Source organism: Lepisma saccharinum, chromosome 1, assembly GCF_977018435.1.
Source record: "Lepisma saccharinum chromosome 1, izLepSacc3.1, whole genome shotgun sequence".
NCBI classification, from domain to species: Eukaryota; Metazoa; Arthropoda; class Insecta; order Zygentoma; family Lepismatidae; genus Lepisma; species Lepisma saccharinum.
In genome coordinates this window covers 117,240,263-117,262,964 of record NC_139229.1, presented here as the reverse complement: position 1 = coordinate 117,262,964, position 22,702 = coordinate 117,240,263, and the positions used below count along the sequence as shown (strand labels likewise).

The 22,702-nt window shown below is 37.8% G+C and overlaps 1 protein-coding gene across 1 annotated transcript in view; it reads right to left on the bottom strand.

Annotated features, from left to right (window-relative positions):
• The window catches only part of LOC145999936 (dymeclin), a 75,409-nt gene that overhangs the window by 9,745 nt on the left and 42,962 nt on the right, over positions 1-22,702 (bottom strand). Inside the window, exons 4-13 of the mRNA XM_083137224.1 lie at positions 22,467-22,600; positions 21,382-21,463; positions 16,738-16,842; positions 16,243-16,382; positions 14,400-14,585; positions 9,001-9,182; positions 8,351-8,476; positions 7,688-7,801; positions 3,718-3,915; positions 1,078-1,260 (exon numbers count right to left, since the gene is read on the bottom strand). Coding sequence (XP_082993350.1) covers positions 1,078-1,260; positions 3,718-3,915; positions 7,688-7,801; positions 8,351-8,476; positions 9,001-9,182; positions 14,400-14,585; positions 16,243-16,382; positions 16,738-16,842; positions 21,382-21,463; positions 22,467-22,600 — 1,450 coding nt within the window. The remainder of the gene's footprint in view (positions 1-1,077; positions 1,261-3,717; positions 3,916-7,687; positions 7,802-8,350; positions 8,477-9,000; positions 9,183-14,399; positions 14,586-16,242; positions 16,383-16,737; positions 16,843-21,381; positions 21,464-22,466; positions 22,601-22,702) is intronic.

Sequence of the window (22,702 nt, the reverse complement as noted above, 5' to 3'; positions counted from 1 at the left end):
CATTTTACAACTTTACATTGAATTGGTAGGATTCCAGTTAAGGGGAAGAGTTACAGTTTCGCACCAGTTGTGCATTGTCTGATTGAGCACTGCTACTAAAAAAAAATGGGTGTATGTAAGAGTATGCATTTCTCCCCATGTTGCGAATGGAAGCATTTTTTTTAATGTTGATTATTAAGGTAGACACAATATTTGAAAAATATGTTGAATAAGAATTTTCAGAATCCCATGTATTCCTATCGGGAATCAACTTCAAGTTAAGGCTAATCAAATGGAAGTTTCTACTTTTCCGCCTGTGAATTAAATCATCAATCTGTCCTCTTTCCTTTGATATATTTTTATGTGCCATCAGAAGTTTCATATTCCCAAGAGAACAAATAAAATAATACTCTTATAAGCACAATACATTTCTCCTTGCCTCCTATGGCCATCCAGGCAGTGTTGCCAAACCTGATGTGTATAAAAGAGCTAAATTTTACCTTAAATGGAGTTAAGACAAACTGATTTATGAAGGCTGGATAAAATGTCTCCTAAGGTAATTTTAGGTGTCAATGGGGTGGGGGGCACTGTTATTAACTTTAAAGTAATGACAATTTATTCTTAAGTTTTCACCATCTAGATCCTGCGGCATCACCCATCTGAATAATCCACAGATGGTCTTATGAAATCGAAAATAAAGTGTTCCCAGACAAAAATATTATGTCATCTTCATGTCAGCCACCGCACTACAAAAAAGTAGCTGGGGAGGTAAGAGGGGGTGGGGTGATGCAGCCAAGATAACAATATCATGTCACTTACAAAATGTATACTCATGGCAAAAGTTGGTCTATATGGGCCGGAGACAGTGATAGCATCGTAGTGGGGCACGGGAGGGAGTTCACGCCAAATGAGTGCCTGAAAGAGCCAGATCTGGCTCCAAAAACCCTAAGTTGGCACCAGTAATCCCAGATGCCACTGGCAGAGGAGCATCGTCGAAACTGATCCTCATGCTCTTAACAGCATTGGCAAATTTTATATCAATATTTATCACTATTGGCAAACATTTAATTTCAGTTCATCCCTGATATTAATACTTACAGCTTCTATGTTTTGCACTACATCCTGGAAAGCTGGATGACCATGAAAGGGTTCGAAAACTTCTTTCTTGTAGAGCAGTGTGTACACTAAATTATGATTATGAGCCAGCTGATTGCTCAGACAAGAGTTGAGGATTTCTAACACCATTCGAAGCACTTCTTCCAACACAGCCAAATCTTGAACCTGTAAACAAAATTGAAGCAAAATTATAGTCCTTATATAATTCAACCTACAATTCCACGGCACTACAAAAAAGTAGCTGGGGAGGTAAGAGGGGGTGGGGTGATGCTGCCAAGATAACAATATCATGTCACTTGCAAAATGTATACTCATGGCAAAAGGTGGTCTATATGGGCCGGAGACAGTGATAGCATCGTAGTAGGGCACGGGAGGGAGTTCACGCCAAATGAGTGCCTGAAAGAGCCAGATCCACTAACATTTTGCACAGGAAACTTGACCATGTTCATTTAAGCAACACTTGCAATAATCACATCAGTTTATTCCACGAAAATAATGGAAACTGGCATATTTGCATGTCTCAGATGACTCCTAGAATGCAGAATATAGTATTACTCAGTTATTAGCATTAAATTGTTCCCATAAAAGCCACTAGACCATATTTTATTATATGTCAAAAACTGAAGTAGCAAGATGAGTGAGTTTTTATTCTACGTTAACTTTATGGACTGAGAGGCTATTTGGGACTGGACCCACAGTTTAACGTAGGATCTAAACCAATTTGTGCCTGCATCGGGTATTAAATCTCAGACTCCTTGGTTACAAGGTGACGATGTTACCACTATGCTATCAGCGAGGCCCTTAAAACTGACTAAAATACTTCAAACAGATATGCAAGGTGGCTACTCTAGGTTCATGATAAAATTCACTTGATAGACTTGCAGGGATGGTGGAAGGGAACAAACGCTACAAAATGAGATAGGGAACCTTGGTCCGGAAATTGCCCCAGTCAAAAGTTACAAGCCAAAACCGTTGAAGGGCAGGCAACCATGCACAATGCAGAGGGGAAGCATAAAAGATGTCTGGGGAAGTGGAAAACAAACACAGAAGAATCACTATATGGCTTTAATGAGTAGTAACTGCAGCCATTATTACAGCAATTGTTCAAAGTGATGATCCCCTGCCTCGACACATACATGACAGCATCGCAATAAGCTCTGTTGCATTTGCTCTAATATCCCAGGAGTCGTTCGGACCAGATCACAGGCTGCAAGAATTCTTGTCAAGAGTTCCTCTACATTACTCACAGGTGTCTCGTACCAAACACTTTTGACATGACAAAAAAAAAAAAAAAAAAAAAAAAAGGTGTTCTGATCAGGTGAATGGGCAGGCCAAGCAACAGGTCGACCTCTCCCTATCCACTGCTGAGGTAAGGTCTGTGCCAGAACAAACACCATCTTTCAAGTGGGACATTTTCCAATAACTCGGGGAGGATGTATCTCAGAAACCAGTGTACACTGGTCTAGTTAATCATGGCGTTAAAAGATATGGACATATTAAATGTTCGCTGACAATGCCCGCCAACATGTTTACAGCAAATTATCTTGATGGCTCTTCACGATTGTGGCACGGGGATTTTCATCGGCCCATACATGGCTATTGAGATTATTCAGCATTCTGTTTCTCGTGAAACAGACCTCATCAGTGAAAAGCACACAGGCATGGAACTGGGGGTCAACCATACAGTCCTGCAGTAACCATTCACAAAACACAATGCGGGGTGCGAAATCAGCTGGGCCCAAGGCATGGACACGCTGTGGATGGTAAAGGTGCAGCTGCTTCTTCTTCAGAACTTTCCAAACAGTACTATGGGCCACACAAATTTCATGTGTCACAGCCCGTGTACTAATGGATGGTTGTCATTCCACCAGATCCAGCACTGCTTCTTTAAGGTGTGATGTCCTTGCAGTTCTTCGTCGTCCTTGCTTGTGGAATTGAGGTCACACTTGCCCAGTTTCCCGTAATCGTTGGAAAAGTCAAAGGCATGGTGTGTGCTAGATGTCTGCACGATGGATACGTGGTCTGGTACTACCTTTCTGCTTCCCTACAGTTCCCATTTGTTCGTCCACACATAAACACCATATTAGCCAGTTCCTCTAGCGTACAACTCCATTCCACTGATAGCAGCCGCAACACTTGTGCTTCTAGATTACACACGTTGAGTTTGACGTTATGCCTCCTCCAGGGCATGCACGGTGGATTCTTTACACTTTCTTTTATGCAGGGCATGCACGGTGGATTCTTTACACTTTCTTTTATGGTTCCCCTCCGCGTTGTGCATGATTGCCTGCCCTTTGAAGATTTTGGCTTGAAACTTTTGACTGGGGCATTTCCGGACCAGGGTTCCCCATCTCATTTTGTAGTGTTTGTTCCCTTCCATCATCCCTGCAAGTCTGTAACATGGTCACAGAAACACCCTGTATATAAATTCAATGGGATTTAGATTAATAAAAGTTGCAATTTATCATGCCTATGGAGAAAAATTCACCTATAATTCCTGGAGTCAATAATTCACACAGAATTCGTGAAATTCAAAGAATTCCCACCATATGTCTGTCCACTTGGACACACTAAACTTGCACACACACAAAACACTCCAACCCCCTCCCAACATCTACTCACCAAGTCTGAGTGCTGGTCATCCTCTGCACTATTTTCCATGGGCCCAGATTGTCGTATCTGCTCCACTAGTCTCAAATGTTTCCGTGCTAGCGTTTCAAACAAACTTACTAGCCTTTGACAAACATATGGATGGAGAGAACGGAATTGGCTGGACATGTTCGCTAGTGCTGCTAGGCAATTTGTGTGCAAGTATTTATCCTAATGGTGATAGAAGGAAAAATATGTAAATGCACTATGTGAGCACCAAAACTTATCTAGGTAAATGTTAACCATTTATGTCAACTCTAATTTGACCTTGTACTCAGAAACTTGTATTCTCTCATCTAATATGAAAGAAACAGTAGAGATGGACCAGAACTAACATTGAACTGATCTTACACTGATCCAATATAAAATTGCAAATGTTCTTTAAATAACAAGAACAGTTCATTACCTTCTTTACTGAATGTATGTAAACAGATATTGGGTTCATTTGCCTTAGAAAAGAAAAGTACTATTTAGATAATGACTTTATAAAATCAGGATATATGAATTGTACTTTTGTATTCATACAATTAAGAAAATGATGTACACTTCTACACAAATATATAATAATTCTGTGTATTTTTTCAGAAAACTTTATTTGCCAACAGATTTTGGTAACCCACTCTCAGCAATCAAAGAAGGCTGTTGATTGCCATTATAATAGACCAAGTACAACAAACTATGTAACAAATTTTGTTGAACTTCATCTATTATAAAATCATTAAGATTGTCAATCAATAGCTGACAAAGGAGCACCAAAATTTATACGAGGGGATATCAAAAAGTAATTGAGTAAATTTTTTACAGTTAAACGTTAATGTATTCACAAAAACTGAAATATAATTTGGAAGTACATGTATTTCACCACCTTTCCACGACATGGTAGGTGTGTGTACCTCACACATGCCGAGAGGCAGTTGTTTCAAAATTGCAGCTACACTTGAGACTTTCGACACAATTCAGCTGCGTAGTGTGATTCAGTTTCTGTGGTCAAAGGGACAGAAACCACATGAAATCTATCGTGAGTTGTGTGCAGTGTGTGGTGACACGTGCATGACATTCACAAATGTCTGTAACTGGTGTGCAAAGTTCTACTCAGGGCATGTAAACGTCTTCGATGAACCCCGTTTTGGACGGCCTCGCACATCCCACACACAAAGCAATGTTGACGCTGTGGAGGAATTCATTCAGGAGGACCGGCGGTTAACAATCCCAACAGCAGCTGATGCAGTGGGCATTTCATATGGCAGTGCATACACCATCATCCATGAAGAACTTGGGGATCACAAATTGTCAGTGAGATGGGTCCCATGACAACCCGATGGAGGCACATAGTGGTTCGGATCTAACTTTAAACTATAGGTCCAGTCCCAATTAGCCAACTCACCTCAACTCAAGATGGGTTCCAAGACAGCTCACAACACAGCATATGGAGGACCATATAGGATAGAGTCTTGACCATTTGCTCCGGTACCATAGGGCTGGAGATGAATTCCTTGACCGCATTGTTGCTAGGGACGAATTGTGGGGGTTTCATTACACCCCTGAACGAAAGTGACAGAGTATGGTATGGAAACACATAATCTCGCCCCCAACCCAAAAAATTCAGGACAACCCCATTTGCAGGAAAGGTTTTCCTTCCAGTTTTCTGGGACAGCCAGGGTGTCATTCTTGCTGAATTTGGGGCAAATGGAGCAATTGTAAATGCTGCTGCATATTGTGCCACACTGGATTGTCTATGAGCTGCTCTGCACTGTAAACATCCAACAAAATCTCTGGAGGAGGTCATCATTCTCCATGACAATGCTCGTCCCCATGTGGCTGCATCAGTGATGCAAAAAGTCAATTCCTGGCAGTGGGAAATTCTCAAGCATCCAGCATAGAGTCCAGACCTGGCCCCATCAGACTTTCACCGGTTCAGCCCACTAAAGGAACACCTTGCCAGAAAACACTTCAGCTGTGACCCGGAAGTTGTGACAGCCATGCGTCGTCGGTTACACGTCCAGCCGAACGAATTCTACTGCATGGGCATTTAAAAATTGGTGTCACGGTGGGACAAATGTATAAATGTGAATGGATGTTATATGGAAAAGTAGAGTAATGTTCAATCTTCAAAATTTATATTTCATTTTTTGTGAATAGATTTCAGTTTGGCTGTAAAAAATTTACTCAATTACTTTATGATATCCAATCGTAGGTGAACTAATTAAAGTTGTTTTTTTTTTTCAAAAGTTGCACAGAGTTATATCTTTGCAAAGTGAATTAAACTTAGTTGTTGCTATGATTTTTAAACAAATGACAATTTTATATTCAATTGCAGTCCAGCTATAGATATACAGAGTTGATAAAATTACTACCTTTCTAGTGAACCTTCTGTCAGAACCTTGAATTGGCTTAGTTAGTTAGTTCTGCTCACAGGGCCAAAGAAAAACTGCCTGGGTAAATTTCACCCAAGTCAAGCTCACACAATTCAGTTTTGTATTTCAACATTCTCTTTTCTCTCAATTTCATCAATTGTGTGATGCAATGCAAATGTACAAAATTAATAAAATTATTTTCCTGTAGTTTACGGTTATTACAAGCATAAGAAAACAGTTTTTCTTTGTGACGTTTCAGGAGAACACACACTCCCTTCACCAGACATTTATTTTCATTTTGACTAAAGATACAGTTATAACAATGGTAATGGTACTTTCAAACTCAAATCCCCCCCCCCCCCCCACCTTGCGAGCATCTAGGGTAGATTAATGTATCTTATTTGTAACATCAATTTTGAAAGCAAAGTATTTTTAACAGCACAATTTTATTACCTAATTTTTGAAAATACCAAGCTGGTGAATAACTTGTACATAAATGTATGTTTAATTGTGGTAGTTTCGCTGGACGAAACTTACGTATGGAATGGAATGCAATTTTGATTAATGCAACGTAACGGTTGCATGGTTTGAGCTAATTCAAGATGCAACGTAACTTATTTATTCCAATCTAATTTTTGATAATAAAAAGTCTTACGCGTCATGTTTACAAATTAACGATCGTAACCACAGAAATTGTTAATGTGATTAATGATGAACATTTGTACATTGTAACTCAACGCAAGATTATTTATGCAATTCTTATTATTGTTCCAAGTTTTTGCTATTGTTGAGAAAGCATTATTGCTAGTCGAAAAGGACGTTGATACGAACTTTTTCTCTTGTTAAAGAAGCATTTTTGGATTGTGTACACTTAGCTACAAAATAATAATAATAATAAATGCATATTGTTGTTCTTGTTATGAAATTTTGACTGCTCATTTACAACCTAAATTTTGGAATCTGTCAAAAGGTACATTTTGTATGATACATGCTGTTGGTGATTGTAGAGTAGAATAGCGAGTAGTTGGTGTTGCGTAGTGCATCGTGGAATGGTTCTTAAACATTTAAAAGGTGTATTGCCTTCAACGTTATCGTGATTGTTCACGTGTTGTGATTGATGTAATTAATCTTTGTGCATTTACATATATCTTTTCCTGCATCTTCACGATTACTGGAAAATTGTGGCCCACACACATTGAAGTTCCTGGTGAACTTTGAGGTGCTACGAACAACGTGTCACTAACCTCAACAGAAGCAATTTGTATGTTCTGCTACTTATTATTATTATTATTATTATTATTATCCCAACCTCCCTCTTTTATGGTAACTTCCAACAATCTAAATGTAGCGAGCAGAAAGTCACAAGCTTGGAATGATCTTATTCAGATGGTTAGCACTTCATCATATTATTTCCATTTATTTATATTGTTATTTATTTCTACTCTTCAGAATGTTTACATTTGTATTATAACAATGAGAATGAATGATGTAGGGACAAACACAAAACAAGCACCTCTGTAACTTAATTTGTGAGTCAAGCAGCCACCACATGGTGTTTTACATTTGAAAATATAGTGAACAGTACTTACCCTCATTTTCAACATATTGTACTGTATTGTTCGAATGACAACTAGGATGAGGAGGCCACCAAGTGAAATTTCTGAAATGGACCGCTCCGTGTACCACACAACACCTTTCAAGCCCTTTGAAAAGAAAAAGAAACATATGGACTATAATAATGGAAATGTACACCATGAAATATGCATCATAAAGAAGTTATGTGCATTTTTCTCAAATTAATTTATTTATTGTGAAATGAGTTCTAAATTTTCATACATTGAGTAAAACTTCTGAAGTACATCTTATAATTTCCTTTTGGAATATTTCAACAGTAAGAAACAGTCTACATAAAACAAACACATACGTACAATGACGACAGATTTCAAAATATTGCCCCTTACACTACACAATGCACTGGAAGTGATGTTTGGCAGGACTAATTAACTATTGGCATCAGTTTTAATCCTCTTTCAACCATCATCCATAAAACAATTAAAAACTAATGTTATTTTACATTATCCCCATGTTGCACACAATAATTTCACAAGTAAACTATTTAATTGTGTACAACGTAACAATTCAATTTTATTCGACTTATGGTTTACGAATCTACCTTTAATGCACATGTGTATATTGATGATAAAAACTATAATAAAATCTATCAATGGGTCACAAGTCACCAGTGCACTTACTGTTTCATGAATAGTCTTGTTGAACAAATCATCCTCACTCAGAATCAGCAAAATAATCAGTGACATATATATATGATGGGAATTACTGTCTGGTGCATGATACAATGTCTTTAAGATAGGTATCACCTGAAATTCAAATACAAACATAATTTTAAAACAAGGAACTTTAATTATGTGATGGTCAAACATAAACACAATGAAAATATAGGCAAGCACAGGAACATATCAAATCTAAACTTGCCAAACAAATATAAACTGTTAAACTTAAATATTCAAAAATATTTCTAGAACAATACATCTCCAATATATATATAATTTCCTTTAAAAGTAATGAATAATGTTACAATAATTAAAAGGGACAGTTTCCCTCTTTCTAATGCACTTCTGATGTAATACAAATGCTATAATTGTATATGAGGAAGCACCTTTTTTACACCAGAATACAGGATGTTGCAATATGAATTTTTTAAAAGTAACAACACATATAAAAATCCGGATGCATCCAAATTCTGTGTTATGGTATTTTACTTATATTCTGTATTCTATGGATCCAATATTAAATAGCAAATATTCCTCAAAAAAGCTGTATTACTTCCTTAGAACATTCACAAAAATTCTACAGCTATATCCTTCAAAAAACACATGCTTACCAGCTGCTCGATATCTGATCTGGCCATAATGTAGGTTTTAATATTTTGGTTTCTGTGCAGAAGGAGGTAAAGTAGTAAAGTTGTTTGGTCATTAGTGAGCACTTTACACAATGTATAGTAAAGTTGTGCAAAGTCCAATTTGAAAGTTGCCGCAGCGTTCGTTGGAGCACTCTCTGATGAGTCTGAAACAAATATGAAGAAATATATACATGTTTATAGCACAATGTATACTAGTGTTCAACAGCTGAGCATAACTAAAAGATGAGAAAATATTTTAGTAATGAAGTGTCAGAACTGCACCAAACTAGGGATGTGCCGAAGCCAATTACAGATGTATGAAAATCGGCAGAAATTGATATATCGGTATCAGCAAAAATCTGATATTTAAACCGGTACAGATAATACTCGAGTTTACCTTCTAATAAGTTTTATATTTTAATTTTGTAAGATTTATTGAAAATTAGGTTGTGATTCTTCATCATTTGTAGAGTTTTTGTAATACAATTATTGCAAACACTCATTCAGAGGATCAACCTACCTCAAAATCAGAAGTAAAACAGTACATTGCTGAACCAACTATTCCTCGTGACCAGAATCCGCTGTTGTATTGGAAATTCAAAAATGAGTATCCAAACTTGAAGCAAGTGGTGAGAAAATACTTCGGTATACCTGCTGCATCAGTATTCAGTGAATGAGTATTTGCTGGACAGATTTGCAATACGAGAAGAAGAAGGTTACTCTCCAGAAGTACTTCCAAAACTCGTGTTTCTGAAGTTGAATCTGCCAGCATTAAATTTACAACATTCAGAACAGAAATTAATTTTGCATTTCAAAGAACTGCTTGTGGACTAATGTCAAATCTCTTGAGAATCTATGTTCTTCTTAAAGATTCACATAACCACTTTTTTTTAGATGCAAATGTACATTTGCATCTCTTGAGAATACCGTATTCTCGCGTCTATTAGCCACACGTGTGTATAAGCCGCACCCTCTTTCTTGGCCTTAGATTTCAGGAAAATAAAATTTCTTGTGTATAAGCCGCACATCGTATATAAGCCGTACGATTGACTTTTTTTTCTTGTGGTAGGTAGCCAATTTCAAGCAAGTATTTTAAAAGTATTTTAACCTTTATTTTAGCGCAATGATCTACATATTAATACCATATCATTCAGTTTGAGTCTTCAAAGCCCTTATTCACTGTCGTTGGTGCTACTCGTTGAAATATTTTCTGCACAAGAGGTATTGTCATCTTCATCACTAGCATCATCATCCCACAACATTTCATCCTGGGCACCATATAGGGCATTGGATATTCCGCACTTCAGAAAACCCTTCACAATTGTCTTCGACTTTACACTTTCCCATGCTGCCAGAATCCATTCACGCACTTGCTTGACAGTCGGACGTTTGATCTTTCCTGTTGCTGTAAGCTCGTGGTTTCCTGCACTAATCCAGTCATTATACAGATGCCGTAACACAGCCTTAAACGAGCGAATTACACAAACATCTAGGGGCTGCAGTATAGACGTTACACCTCCAGGAATCACAGCTACATCTGTTTTCAACTGTTGGAATTTTGTCTGTATTCTGTCTGTTAGGTGACTGTGGTCTTGATCGATATGGTGTGCGAGCCTCTCGGTGCAACTGTGCTGGACATAGGCATGTCCCAGTAAATAGGTGTTTCATTCACGTTGCCGATCTGAGACAAGCTATAATCATTGGACTTTCGCATTCGAATCACATATTTGTGAAATTTAACAATTTTCTGATCAAAGTCTGCAGGGAAACGTTGCGCAATTGTTGTCCTACGGCGAAGCGATAAACTTAAACTTTTCCTACGCATAAAACGTGAACACCATCCCGTACTAGCTTGGAAAGCATGGCGACTGATGTCAAACTTTGAAGCTACTTCACGAGCTTGAAAACGTATCATGTCTACAGTTACAGCATAGCCAGCACTTCTTCTCTCATTTACAAAGGCCAAAACTTCTTCTTCTATATGTGGAAATTTGGCTCCTTTTCCACGAAATGTCTTTTTCTTGCCACTTGTTGCAGCAAGTTGTTCCTTCTGATTTCTCCATCGACGATTGTTAGACTCGTCCACATCGTAATATCGGGCTGCAGATCTTTTGCCGTTTCCTTCAGCATATCGTATCGCTTGAAGTTTAAAATGAGCATCGTAGCCGATTCTTCTGCCCTTTGATAGTACCAACCTTGACCTCAGGCCCACAACCTTCTTTAACAGCTTCACTTTACTGAATGGTTTCGACATCAATACGACAGTAAGGATGATTCGTGTTCAAAGATAAGATATTTTCATATTGTTGCAAAGAAAAAAAAAAGTTTAAAGATAAGATATCATATTGTTGCAAAGCCTGCTACAGATGCATTGTTGTTGGATTTGCTGTTAACGAATCCATTATGTGATCAAGATGACAAATCAACATACGTATTTTAGTATCCTAGCAGTAGCTGCGCTTTCTTTCATTCGCGTGTACGAGCCACAAATGTTTCCTCATTCGTGTGTATAATCCGCAAATGCTTTTCTTATCATTCACGTGTAGAAGCCCCAAATGTTTTCTCATTCTTGTGTATAATCCACACATGCTTTTCTTATCATTCGCGTGTATAAGCCGCACCCCATTTTTTGGTCCACTTTTCGGGGGAAAAAAGTGCGGCTTATAGACGCGAGAATACGGTATATATGTATACGAGGGTTGCTATTTATGTATCCGGAACTGGCAACACTAATGTTGGACATTTCTATGGTATATGTACCCAGAATGTTGTGCTTACGGATGCTATTTTTGTTTGTTGCAGGGACCTGAAAATTTCATCGGAGGCCAACAATGGAATTAACTCGAGAACATTTTCGAGCAATGATTTTCTACGACTTTCGATGTGGATTATCTCAACAACAGTGCATCGATCAACTCACTTCGACTTTTGGCGATGAAGCACCATCTAAAAGCACTGTATTTCACTGGTTTAGTGAATTCAATCGTGGCCGTCGTTCGCTCACGGACGAATCTAAAGAAGGCCGTCCAAAATCGGTTGTTGTGCCAGAAAACATTGATGCTGTGCGAGAACTGATAATGCAAGATCGTCATGTGACATATCGTGAGATTGAGGCATCCCTGGGCATTAGTATGACTAGCATACATAAGATATTGCATGAACATTTAGCCGTGAAGAAGATTGGTTTGCGTTGGATTCCGCATAATTTGACAATCACTCAAAAAAGGCACGTGTCATTTGGTGCAAACAAATATTCACTAAATACAATTGTGGTGCTTCAAAAGCTGTGTATAACATCTACACAGGTGACGAATCTTGGATCTATGCATATGAGCCCGAAAGCAAACAGCAGTCGACGGTGTGGTATGTTCCAAGATGAGCCAAACCCAACAAAAGTTGTTGGTGCAAGAAGCACTTCGAAGCAAATGGTCGCCTGTTTTTTTGGGAAAAATGGACATGTGGCTACAGTGCCACTAGAGAATCGTAGAACCGTCAATTCTGAATGGTACACAACCATTTGTTTTCCAGAAGTCTTTGGGGAAATCAGAAAAAACAAACAGCGACGCAGGATCATTCTTCAGCACGACAATGCAAGTTCTCACACATCAGTCCAAACAACTCAGTATTTGACTGGTGAAAACATTGAATTGATGGGTCATCCGCCGTATAGCCCTGATTTAGCACCCAATGATTTCTTTTTGTTCCCATACATGAAGAATAAGCTACGTGGTCAACAATTTTCGACGCCAGAAGAAGCGATTGATGCGTTCAAAATGCATGTTTTCGAGATACCTAAATCGGAATGGACAAAGTGCTATGAGAACTGGTTCAAACATATGCAAAAAAACCTTGATCATCATGGAGAATATTTTGAAAAACAATAAAACCATTTTCAATTATACATATTTTTTTGTTATTCCGGATACATAAATAGCAACCCTCGTATACATATGATATGCAATAGAAATGTACATAGCAAATTTATTCTTGTCATGCTGAAAAAAACATCCCATTTCTGTTGAATAATCTTATGTATTGGAATCGGTTCGAAAAATTATCGGTGAGTACATCAGCATCGGTAAATTTTCAGCTTCGTCACATCCCTACACAAAACATAGTACAAATTCAACAAAATGGACAATAGAGTAGAATACATGAAACTACTGTAGCAATTGTTTTATATTGCAAAGAGACACATGCAAAAAATATTAAAATCTGAATATCACTTCCTCAACAACAACAAAAAGGTTAATATGGGGTGTGGTTACCCCTAACGGCCATATATGGCTCGCAACGACGGGGGTGGGATCCAGACCCCATTTGTTGATAAGGGCCAAGGTTTTCTGCTACATACTGTTAACATTGTTTTCTTCATAGTTCATAACCACTCTGAAGGACTTTTTCCATTTCATTTATTATTTTGTTAAGAACTGCATCATCCTCACTTAGGAATGCTATGTCATCCGCAAACTGGAGCTTACTAATTTCATTTCTTTGTGCTTGCAAAGCATATAAAGGTCAAGAATTAGTATGGTTTGGTATGAAATTAACCGTTACTAATATTCTACTGGTCTCATTTAAAATTCCTAATGTTGCACGAAGAATCTGAATGGTTTATTCACATCATTAATAAATCTAAGTAACAGGTGATTACAGCGAGATTTGCTACGGAGAAAGAAACTGTGTATTTAGACATGCTGTGTGTTTTTGTTTTACCTAGATGGTTGGCTGTACTGTAGGAGTGAAGTTAACGTGTGGGTGATTGAAGGAAATATTGTGGAAGGGCATGTGGAGAAAAAGAAGAAAATGTTTGTTGTTCTACCCAAGTAATATGGAAACCTTCTATACGCTTTCATTGTTTGACTGACTGATGATTTAGTTTATTTTACTTTGCATCTCTGCCATTTTTGGCTAACTGCGAAAATAAGGATGAGTGATCCCCGGGACACCTGTCTGCATAGTGTGTTATCCTAACCATTCCACCATACTCGTTGGAAAATGAAATACAAATGCAGATGGATTTCTGTACATAATGTAGAAATAATGATACTTTTCTGTAATGTAGCCTCTGAAGAAAGTTGAATTAACCCTTTTCCTTCCTCTGGGGCAAGTAAATACCCTGTTCTTCCAGGGTGAAATTGATATCTGAAGAAGTAGGCATATTCATAATTTTGAAAGAAAAAGAAAACAAATACTGCAGTTTCTAGTGTTAATTATGCAAACAACTGAAGCTATGCACTAGTAATTGCATATCAATGAAAAATGCTCAAAGGTCCAATATTTGAATTTTTTCTATGTATGCAAAAATTTAATTTGAATATTCATCAAGAAGAACTTAGCTATTACTGAATGCCCTGAAGCAGGGATTTTCACTTACTCACCTTGTGAATTTGTGCATGAAAACAGTGCTTGCCGATAAGGATTATGGAGGCTTTTATCTGATGTGCAATGATTGGCCAACACCAGGATGAGCATCAGCGATTGATTGGCTAGTGGAACCTCTGGTAACTGCTCCTCACCTTCTGTACTTCGGCTCATTCCAAATGTTAAAATGTTCCATAACTCTGCTGCAAATGACAACAATTACAGTTCGACAAAATAACACAAAAAGCTGTGGAAATTATGGCTCAATTCAACACTTAATTACAGATGTTGGCCCATAGTGTTCTGCAATCCAGAATACTCTGTGTGGTACGTAAAAGAGGGATTTTGGATTGATTTTATGCTATCGTTCTCTAGGAAAAATAAATTTATAGCAAATAAGGTAACAAATGACGTTCTTGTAGTGGCTAAAAACTTGTTAAAAATTATCAATGTTGCAACATTGAAGTTAAAGGAGGATTCACACTGAAGTGACAAGCCACAGGAGACACATGGAATATGACATACAATATGGACATTTTACACAAAAATGATACTTGTCTCTGCTTTCTGTACTCAAGATGTCATGATCAAATAGGCCAATTTAACTGACTCATTGGTTTGCAATCACAAGAACATGCAAGAAGAGACAGTGGATCCATACATATCAGAGGAACAGTGTTGAAACTCACAATGAACATGTATTTCAAATAAAATCGGATATATTTAAGATATATTACCACATGCCTCAAGATACTTTTTGCAATAATGAAACCAGGGAAAACATGTTGTGTACAGTCAACTCACTCTACAACGACCCCAAGAATAGCATCCCTCTCGAAGCAACGACCCTTTTCCCAGGAACCATGACAAAATCTGTTTGTTGCACTAACTTGGGTGTGTCTAGGCATGTCGTCATTTGCTGCAGTGCGATGTTAGACTGATGCAACATCTTGTTTTTGAAAATGCTGACAGTAATCAGTGGTCATAACTGCCCTTATGAACAATGATTATAATCTGGAGGATGTACATTGTTAAAAAATAAAGTTTTATTTGTGAAGAATTTATAATTTTTAATATTAAATTAGGCTGATTGATGCACAGTGTCGTTTTCTGGTGCTCCGTTATGGGAGTCCCAAAACAACCCCTTTGAAATAAATAAAGACCCTTTCTGCGGGAACCATGAAAGGTCACAGAATAGTGTCTCGACTGTAGATCATCAATTTTAACTGTACATATTGACGTTTCAAAGGTGGGTGACAGTTGGTCCATCCTACTGATTGCAATCAAGTTTCCAAGTCACTGGCCATAGAAAATTGACCTGCACAGAGGACACACGAGCAACAAGTGCAGCATATCACACTACTCTAGTGCGAAAGATTGCATTCAGTTCTTAAGATGTTTTCAAGTGACACGTCACGTCAGTACCAGGTGACATGACATGCTGCTCGGTTGGCTTGTCATTTTGGTGCAAAACCTCCCTAATATAAAGATAAATATATATGCTCTTTACACAGAATTTTTAGACAGACATGAAAGAGGTGCTTTCATTTATAAATATTCACAGTATTTTTACATGCTTTAAACATTCAGGAGATCATATTTGAATAGTTCAGCATGTCTAGAGGAATACTGCCACAAATTCAAGTTTAAAATCAAATTGGTAGAGGAGTACATCACAAATCATTTGAATTCTGAGTAGTAATTTCCTACTGCTTTGTTTACATGATCAACACTTCGAGAAAGTTCATTGGCACGTTCACTGTATTGTGTTGTCCTGAAGTACATTATTGTAACACTATTACCATTGCCATTAACTCCCAGAACTCCAAAGTACAGACTTTCAAAGAGAAATGTACTTACATGCTATTCCTAGCACAATACTGCCACCTGCAGAATTCCTCTGTAGTGAGGGTGGAGCTTTCTCTTGCTTGATGAAATGTTGAAGGAGAATCCTCATTAGCAGACAGGCATGAATTGAACATCTCCCTTGCATCAAACATCTAGTGTAGGTAAAAGAATGAAGCTAGAGAATAAGGACTGAAGAAATACATTATATGGGGAGGATGAATGTTGTTTTTCAAGGGACAGAGCTGAAGAAGACAAGAACTAGAAAAATAATATGCACCTATTTGTATGGAAACACTTACACTTAGAACAGCACTGGATAAATAGGCAAACTGGCATACTTATATTGCACTTACAAATTATTTTTTCAATTATTTAAGTTATCAGTAGAGGCATGTACATTTTGTTTTTGATTCTGAAATGTGCCTAGTTTTTGTACCGAAATCCTGATTTTTTATTCACCACAACTATGTGGCTATAGTTATATGCTAATATTTAATTCTATCATACCTATAAATAGGAGATTTTGATGCTGGTTTTTGTGAATACATCTGCACAGACAACAGAACAAGCAGGCAGTTCACAGCCTCCAAATGAAGAGGATAGGTGAAATCTCTGCAAAATAAAAGAAAAAGGATATCTTTACTTACCAATTATACTTATAAAAGATAAGGAGATTCCCTTCAATGTTTTTGTTAGGGCTGAGCCCATACTGATACCGAAGTATCGGCAGATATTTTTGCACAGATGCCATTGTTTTTGAGTCGCTAGAAGCACGGCAAAAACCAAAATTTGTTCCTTTTCAAAAGTTCGTTCACCTTTTCTAACTTACCTTTGGTTTTGAAAAAAGAAAAATAGTTGTGCATTTGTTAAATGAACATGTACTGTTTCCGTGAACAGCAACTACATGACACAAAGATCCATACGCAGATCAAACTCACGTGCAAATGAAGCATAACGTGAAATTATTCCCATAGGAGTTTGCTGTTTCTGTTTAGTTCTCTTTGAAGTCCAGCCCTTGTTCGTACAGATGTGGTCTCATGTAACAATAACCCCAATGAGGTCCTGAAAGCCAATGATGCACCTGTGGAAGGTAATCCTTCTACTTTCTTTGGGGTTTGCAGACCTCTCTCTCTCTTTAGACTTCCCGCACAAAAAGGTCATTGCCCATGAAAGTGGTGGACATGTCTCAGACATAGTACATAGCATTTTTCCTGGAAATTCGAATACCCTGGCTAATCCCCCCTTTCCTTTCCAACTTTAGACTTTTGTTGTCCCGACCTGGATAACTGGGTTTCAGCAGGCATGTTTCGGCAGAGGGAACGTGGCAGGGTAATAATTTTCTTTGAACGATAGATGATGGCAGTTACTTTCTGGAAAGTGTAGTGATGGGTTTGATCCATTTATTATTATTATTATTATTTAAAATCATTTGCCAAAAGTATATACATCGAAAGCAAAGTCACGTCGGAATATCACTGTACTGAAGTCAATCGCCTGATATAAAAGCAAGAGACTGGTAAGTTTCATTCTCTTTGTTAAAGTACAAAAAGAGACGAGATTGATTTTACATTACAGCTTTAATGTTAGTTTTAGACAGTGTAATGTCATCGCCTTGTAATCAAGGGGTCCCGGGTTTGATACCTGGTGAAGGAACATAGTGGTTCGGATCCCACTATAAACTGTAGGTCCAGTCCCCTTTAGCCTTTCTGTGCATAATAGTGGGCTTATAACACCAACTCAATCAATCAATTTTAGACACCGCATCTGGGGTTGGTAAATCGCCAATTATTCTTGTGTTCATGGATGATTTAATGTTAGTTTGGGAAGAGTGATCTCTTAGTTTTAGAGGAGGGTGAAGAGGCATGATCTCATTTTTCAACATTGAGAGGGGGAAGGACGACGACATGATTGCCTCCCTCTCAGCTTCTCTTCATATTTCTCTCATATCTGAAACATCTGATCTAAAAAATACTGTAAATGTTGAAATGCATCGTTGCAACAGAGCAGCATCCTTTGGTGGGTTAATTTATTCATAGCTCCTTGTTAGAAAGGTATACGTATAAAATGTAATAATAATAATCACACACGGCACACACATATAATATAGCCTTTGTTATTTTAAATTGGAATTATACCAGTATCGGTATCGGTGAGAGTATCGGTTCAAAGTGGTATCGGCTCAGATTTAGTTTTTGTACATATACAAGGTAACCAAAAAAGTTCTTGCCGTTCTAGAGCAGTGATAAACAAAGAGCAATACAGTGGATGGTACTACGTACCTTTACGTTTCGAAGTAATCTCCATCAGCATCCAACACCTTTTGCCAGCGTTCCTGCAGCTGCATAAGACCCTGGTGATAAAACTCGGCGGGCTTGGATGCAAAGAAGTCCGTGAGTGCGTTCCGCAGGTCTCCCTCATTTGCGAAGGATCTCCCATGGAGGTGGTTGTCGAGGGAATGAACAGGTGGTAATCTGTTGGTGCAAGGTCCGGTGAATATGATGGATGGTACAGTGTCTCCCAGCCAAGTTGCTGAAGGGTCTCTCGGGTCCTCTTTGCCACATGTGGCTTGGCATTGTCGTGCAGGAACAGCACACCCTTGCAATTCACCAATGGCGGCTCCTTCTGCTGCAATGCATGCTGCACCCTTTGCAACTGATGAGAGTAGAGATCAGCAGTGATTGTCTGACCAGGTGGAAGGAGTTCGTAATGCACCCACCACTTGCTGACAATTCCACCATACAGAGAGCATAACCTTTTGTGGGTGCACTTTTAGTCACCAGTGAGCAAGCGATCAAATATGGGTGTGTTCAGGTGCCGAATGAGCAAGGACAAACAAGCTGTCACTCGTTGTTCCTTGTTGGCTACCGACAATGTGTGGGGTACCCACTTGCTTAACTTGTATGACTTCCCTATTCCATGCAGGTGCAGTTTGACTGTTCCAGCGGAAACATGGAACCTTTCTGCAAGTTCATCACAAGTTAGACCACTGTCCTCCTCGATGACTGCTTTCAGGGCCTCGTCATCCAACGCATGTGGTCTTTTTTGGTTACCTTCTATCTTACATGTAATATACGTTAACCTTTTAAGTTCCAATCAGTCATGTGCTGACCGATGGCATTTTCTGGCCACAGTCCCAGCCGGTCATACCTTGATCGATGGAACAGAACCTTTTTTCGTCGCCTTGCAACCCTGTTTATTTTCTATGCTCGTGACTCAAAGTGCATGAACTTGAAACCAAGAATTCATATGCATGAACAGCGATGCTGGTGCTCTTCAACTCCCTAATAACGTCAGCAGCAGCTGCTAAATTTACACCACCTCTTTGTCGACACAGTAAAAGAGGCATCAAATGACAAAGCTCACAGAAGTGAGTTGGCGCTGTTGTAAATGCTTGTTTACAATCTCATGTCTAGCAGGAAAGCGACGTATGAGGAAACAGTTTTTTTTTTTTCCTTCTCAACATGCCGAAGTAGGTCATGGTCGGAGGGGGAGGGGACATTGTTGTCAAAAGTGTTTGCGGCAATAACTTTTCAGCGGGTGAAATGGACTTTGCACCATGCTTGCTTCAGAAGACAACCACTCCTCCTTCGGAAGGAAAATGAAAGGGGGGGGGGAGTAAGAAGTAGGATCAGGGCTAAAAATAACTCGTGTAATTTTTCCAGCTCTATCCCTTTTATTTTGAAAAGGATGCTTCATTTGAGTTCACAGAGGCGTTGTAGTAATGTCGTGCATATAGTTTTCACAATGTTTTCGAATGGAGAGAGATATTTTTTCGTGTTTTGATCGTCGTGGGGGTGTAGTGAGAGGTATTTTTTACTTTTTTTGTGTGCTTGTGTTGTGTGAACATGAGTTCGACTATATGGCTAGAGGATTTGGAGCGGGAGGTAAACAATATACTAGACGGTTTTGATACCGATGGGGAATTGGAAACAGACGAGGAGTTGCAGGGAAATTGTACATGATCGAGGTGAACGTGTTAGTGATTCTAGTGAAAGTGAATCAAGCGATTCAGAGGGTGAAGAAGTTCTTCCAGAGACATGGCAGTGGCCAGGCTTCTTTTTTTTTTTAAAAAAAATGTGCGTATTGCCAACCCTTGTCGAAAATAACTCTGGCACTTCATTGTGCATGTTGCCAACCCTTGTCGAAAATAAATCATGCACTTAGTTTCTTTTTCATTTTTTCCTTCAGATGGCAAAAGGCATTGGGAACAAAATAAATATTGAATTATAATGTAGACACATAGATGCAAATAGGACATAGAATTTGTTCCTGTCCCATATCTCAACAGGGAGGGGCAAATTTTGTCTTTTCTTTTTTTTCAATTTTCACATTTGAAGCCACGAATAATAACAAATACATATGGATAGAAACACTTCATCTTTTCTATGTCAAAGTATATTTTATTCTTAGTAAAATGTTTCTTGTTTCACTAGATTATCTGCCATAAGAAGGAAGCTATAATGATTTTTGCTAAACCTTACAAAACTCGTTTAAATGGCCTGGGACAGAGGTAAAAACTGCATAAGCGCCACAGGACTTTAAAGCCGTTAAAATTAATCCAACATCTGCATATTTTCACCACATGCATTACATATCACATACAATTAACAACAAATGGTTTATTTCTTTATTTCATACACACAATATAAAACTTACTGATAATCAATATTCTACCAATCCAATATAAAATTACAAATGTTCATTATCTACTTAATTAACGTATGTAACCACATGACCGAAATAAGTTTTAATTAGAAAAAGAAATTTTGTATTTAGATATTTACTTTTGAAATTCAGAGGACATGAATTATACCTTTAAAGTCATATGAGTAACAAAACTGATTGCATTTTGTAGAAAGTTAGAGGCTATTTATGTAAATATCAGATCGGAATCATTCTCAGTAATTTTACGGCTAAACCAATAGGCTACATTGGCTGTTAAGGATAGACTATGAACTAATTTGTCCCATTCTTAACATGTGAGTACACTCTCACTTGCTTATTGGAGTACAACATGGGATTTCAATATGATTCAATCAATTTGATAATTTTAAAAAAATACATGAACCTGCAGGTTTTGCACATAATCTCTACCCAAAATCCCCAATATGAAATGTGCATGTCAACAGAAAAATAAATGAATCCACATACTTCACAGGAAGATCCACAATGAGCTCCACCAATGAATTCAGAAATAATTCAAGTCTATTCCCCTGGTCATCTTCTTGGCTTCCTGCAATGAAAAAAAAATTATGTTGAAGATGTTCACAACAGGTAATTATATAAATTGTACTGTTAAGAGTAAATCGCTTTTGTTCGACACCTGCTCAAAATTATGGTAAAATTCATACAACTTTCACCCTATCCTGAAAACACACCATGTCATGCATGCTGGTTTTTACCATTGTGTAACTTGTCAGCCAAATAGGAATATAAATTATAGAAATTGAGGATTACTTTTAATAATTATAGAAAAACAGCAATTTTGTACAGGAAGGGTGGGAAAAAATATGTGCACTTCAAAAATCATTTGGTTAATGTGTAATTGATACATATTATAACAATTTGCTTCAAGCATACTGAGACATGCGTCTAGTTTGTTGCACTTTTTTCCTTGATAGTAGGTAGTGCAGGTGTATCCTGGTGTCAGGCTGGTGCAAGGAAATGACATTCAACCAAGTAGACGATAAGAGATGTTAAAGTTCAGAAGATTCAACAAATGCTTATCTGCTGCTTTAAACATTCATATGATTAGTGCACTAACCATGTGACCATACACCACAAATTATACCGCTCCAGAACATAGTGCAAACGGTGCATAGTCCAAACGGTGCAGACACCAAATGCACTACTTGACACTAAATCAACGGAATGGACAAATTGGTGTTGCATCATGCAACCAACTAGATGGGGCTAATTACAGTGAAGCATCCATTTTACATTTTTCGAATAACCAAGGTGAGGAAACTTTAAAATGTGAAAAAAATAATAAGAATAATAATATCTGGAAGATTATATAAAATTTTACTTCATTAGGACCATTGATTGAAGAAATAAATTGAATTTATAATGCAGGAACATGTAAAATCATGGAATGTAAAATTTGGGTTCAGATCCCACAAAAATAATATTTGAATAAATTAACAGAGGATATTGTGCATTATAAATAAAGAAGAGCATTTCTGTAATTCTTAAGAAAAAGAACATGTGTGCTATAAGTTCATCTTAATACTTACTACTAGCCGTTTCTGGCCTTGCTTCAAACTGACGCACTACATCATCCTCTTTTATGTTTTCTACAAAGTACTTCGTAATAGTTCGCAAAATAAAAAGAGCATTGTAGGTTTGCCAGCTTAACCAGTTACTATTACTGAAAAATAAAAAAGAGACACAGATAATACACTAAATTCACATGACAGTCCAATTTTCTGTGTAACTCAACAATTAATTTTGGCAAGACAGTAAAGTGCTT